This window comes from Terrapene carolina, unplaced genomic scaffold (assembly GCF_002925995.2).
Source record: "Terrapene carolina triunguis isolate 2854851 unplaced genomic scaffold, T_m_triunguis-2.0 Scaffold675, whole genome shotgun sequence".
NCBI classification, from domain to species: Eukaryota; Metazoa; Chordata; order Testudines; family Emydidae; genus Terrapene; species Terrapene triunguis.
Genome location: NW_020665026.1, coordinates 123,583 through 125,885, shown reverse-complemented (window position 1 = coordinate 125,885; position 2,303 = coordinate 123,583). Strand labels below are relative to the sequence as shown.

Below are 2,303 nucleotides of genomic sequence, written 5' to 3'. Positions count from 1 at the left end.
CAATGCCCCTCAATCCCAACCCACAGCCCCCTGCTAGCCCAGCCCTGGGTCCCCCCACAGCTCTGCCAGTGCCCCTCAGTCCCAACCCACAGCCCCCTGCTAGCCCAGCCCTGGCTCCCCCCTGTGACTAAGTCCTAGCATGGTCCAGGCAGTTGTAGTTTTAACCCCTGCCAGCAGGTCGAGGTGACACATTAAAACTACAGCTGCCTGCTCCCTTGTGCTGCGTTTCCAGCACCATGAGCCGCGTCAGATGTCACCTGGGAGTCGTTCTGACCCCCGACTGGGCCTAGTGCGGTTTGAAATGCCGCCCTTCACCCCAGTGACGACTCAGCGCTCAGCTTTACCTGGGCGGTTCAGCGCCTGGAGGTGTACAAGCCCTCTGCCCTGCCTGGAGGTGGAGAAGGTGCTGACTGACTGTGACCTGGGCCCTGCTTAGACAGACCTTGATCCAGGCCCTGCAGACAGACTCCTCTCCCTCCTTGCCCCTGACTGGGCAGCCACCCAAACTCTGGCACCCGGATCCTGCCTCAGGCTGCTCTTGGTGGGAATCGAGCCCCAGGCTTCCCTTATCACTGCGCTAACCTCTGCCAGCCAGGATACAGGAGGCTGGGAGCAGGTCAGCCTTGGAGGCCCAGCCATGGGGATTGATGAGAGCACACAGCTCAGCCAGGCCACGGGGCTCCCGGGGCTGACCGGGATGCGGATCTCACTGCTCACCCTGGTGTCTCTCTACCCGGCAGTGAGGAGGAGCTGACCCTAACGAGGGAGAATTCCATCCGGCGCCTGTACTCCAGCCACAGCGCCAGCACCCGCAACCAGGTGAGGGGGCCGGGAGAGTGGGCGGAGCCCAATGGGGAGGGAGTGGGGCACTGGTGGGGATATTCAGCCCCCACACCCACACCCACACTATTATGATGAATTTTCTCCCCATCCGATTTGCAGGGGAGCTGGCTCAGTAAAGAACCCAGCACCCCCTGCAGGAAACATGTGGAAAGACGAGTGAGGTTTGGGGACGGTAGACGGGGCAACTCAACCCCATGGGGGCCCAGGCCGCATGCAGTGTAACTGGGGGCAGCTACGCGGAGCCTGTAGGAGTCACTGGGGAGCAGCTGCCTGGGACCCATAGGGAGTCACTGGGGGGCAGCTGCCTGGCCCCATAGGAGATCACTGGGGGTGGCTACTCGGCCCTATAGAGGTAATTGGGGGCCCAGGGCAAAATCTGAAACCGAGCTCCCCCCACCCCCCAAAAAGGACCCTGGAGACAATAGAAGAATCCTGGCAATGGGTGCAGAGACACTGAAGGGGGGTGCTGGGCTGGGGGCAGAGCCCGCCCCGCAAGGACCCTGCAGCGGTGACTCACCCGTCCTGCGGGCCTGGGCCTGGCTCCCTGTGTGGGGCATGGGGACCCAGCACGCGGGGTCGCAGCGCCGCTCAGCTTTGGCCCGGCTGCCCCTGCAGCGCGATGGGTCTGAGCCAAGGAGCAGCCTTATGCCCTGGCACCCAGTGCCGCAGCGCCACTGATTCCAATGCCACGGGCTCGGGGGCCCTCTCGAACATGGGTCTGGGGCAAACTGCCCCTTTCGCCCTGCCCTGGCTGGCCCTGGCGGGGGGGAGGCTGCCGGGACCAGGCGTTTGTCACCCTCCCTCTCTCTCTGTTTTTCAGACAGAGGAAACCCTGCACCTGCGGGGGGACAGCCGGCAGGGAAGCCTGCGGGGGGACAGCCTGCGCGGCACCAGCATCTGCTCCGTCATGGTGAGGCGCGGCCCTGGGGGGGGCCCTCTCACTCAGCTCGCCCTGCAGGGCGGCTCCCGTTGCTCCTGTCCTGTGCTGATTCCCTTGGAGCTCGGAGTCGCAGCCCCTGGGGAGGTGGCCGCGGGAGCCCCATGCAGAGTCCTGTGGGGTCAGGAGTTGGATGGGGATTGGTGTCCAGGGGGACCCCTCCAACCCTGCTGAGGATGGGCTAAAGGAGCCGGTTAGCAGGGATGTGACCTGGGGGGCAGGTGGTCCCTAGTGCAAAGCCCCATGTGCAGCCAGGGAAACATGAATCATATATCGGCCTGATGCCAAGCAGCCTGGACACCTGTGGCCCTCTGCCATCGGCTGGTGCTGCGCCAGCCACAGGCCCCTTGGCACTTCCAGCAGGCGGGAGAAGGTCAGCCTGCTGCAGGCAGTGACAGCAGGGCCACGCGGCCCCCACGGGCCTGCGGAGACGGGCTCCCTGCTCTGGCACACGTGTGGACACGCTTACGCTTCCTCACACCCAGACACCCTCACACGCATCCCTCCTCACACATGGCTTCAC

At 64.7% G+C, this 2,303-nt stretch overlaps 1 protein-coding gene across 1 annotated transcript in view; it reads left to right on the top strand.

Moving 5' to 3' along the window:
* NECTIN4 (nectin cell adhesion molecule 4) overlaps positions 1-2,303 on the top strand; it is a 54,714-nt gene that overhangs the window by 36,968 nt on the left and 15,443 nt on the right. The window contains exons 7-8 of the mRNA XM_029913492.1: positions 741-819; positions 1,664-1,753. Of these exons, the coding sequence (XP_029769352.1) occupies positions 741-819; positions 1,664-1,753 (169 nt within the window). The remainder of the gene's footprint in view (positions 1-740; positions 820-1,663; positions 1,754-2,303) is intronic.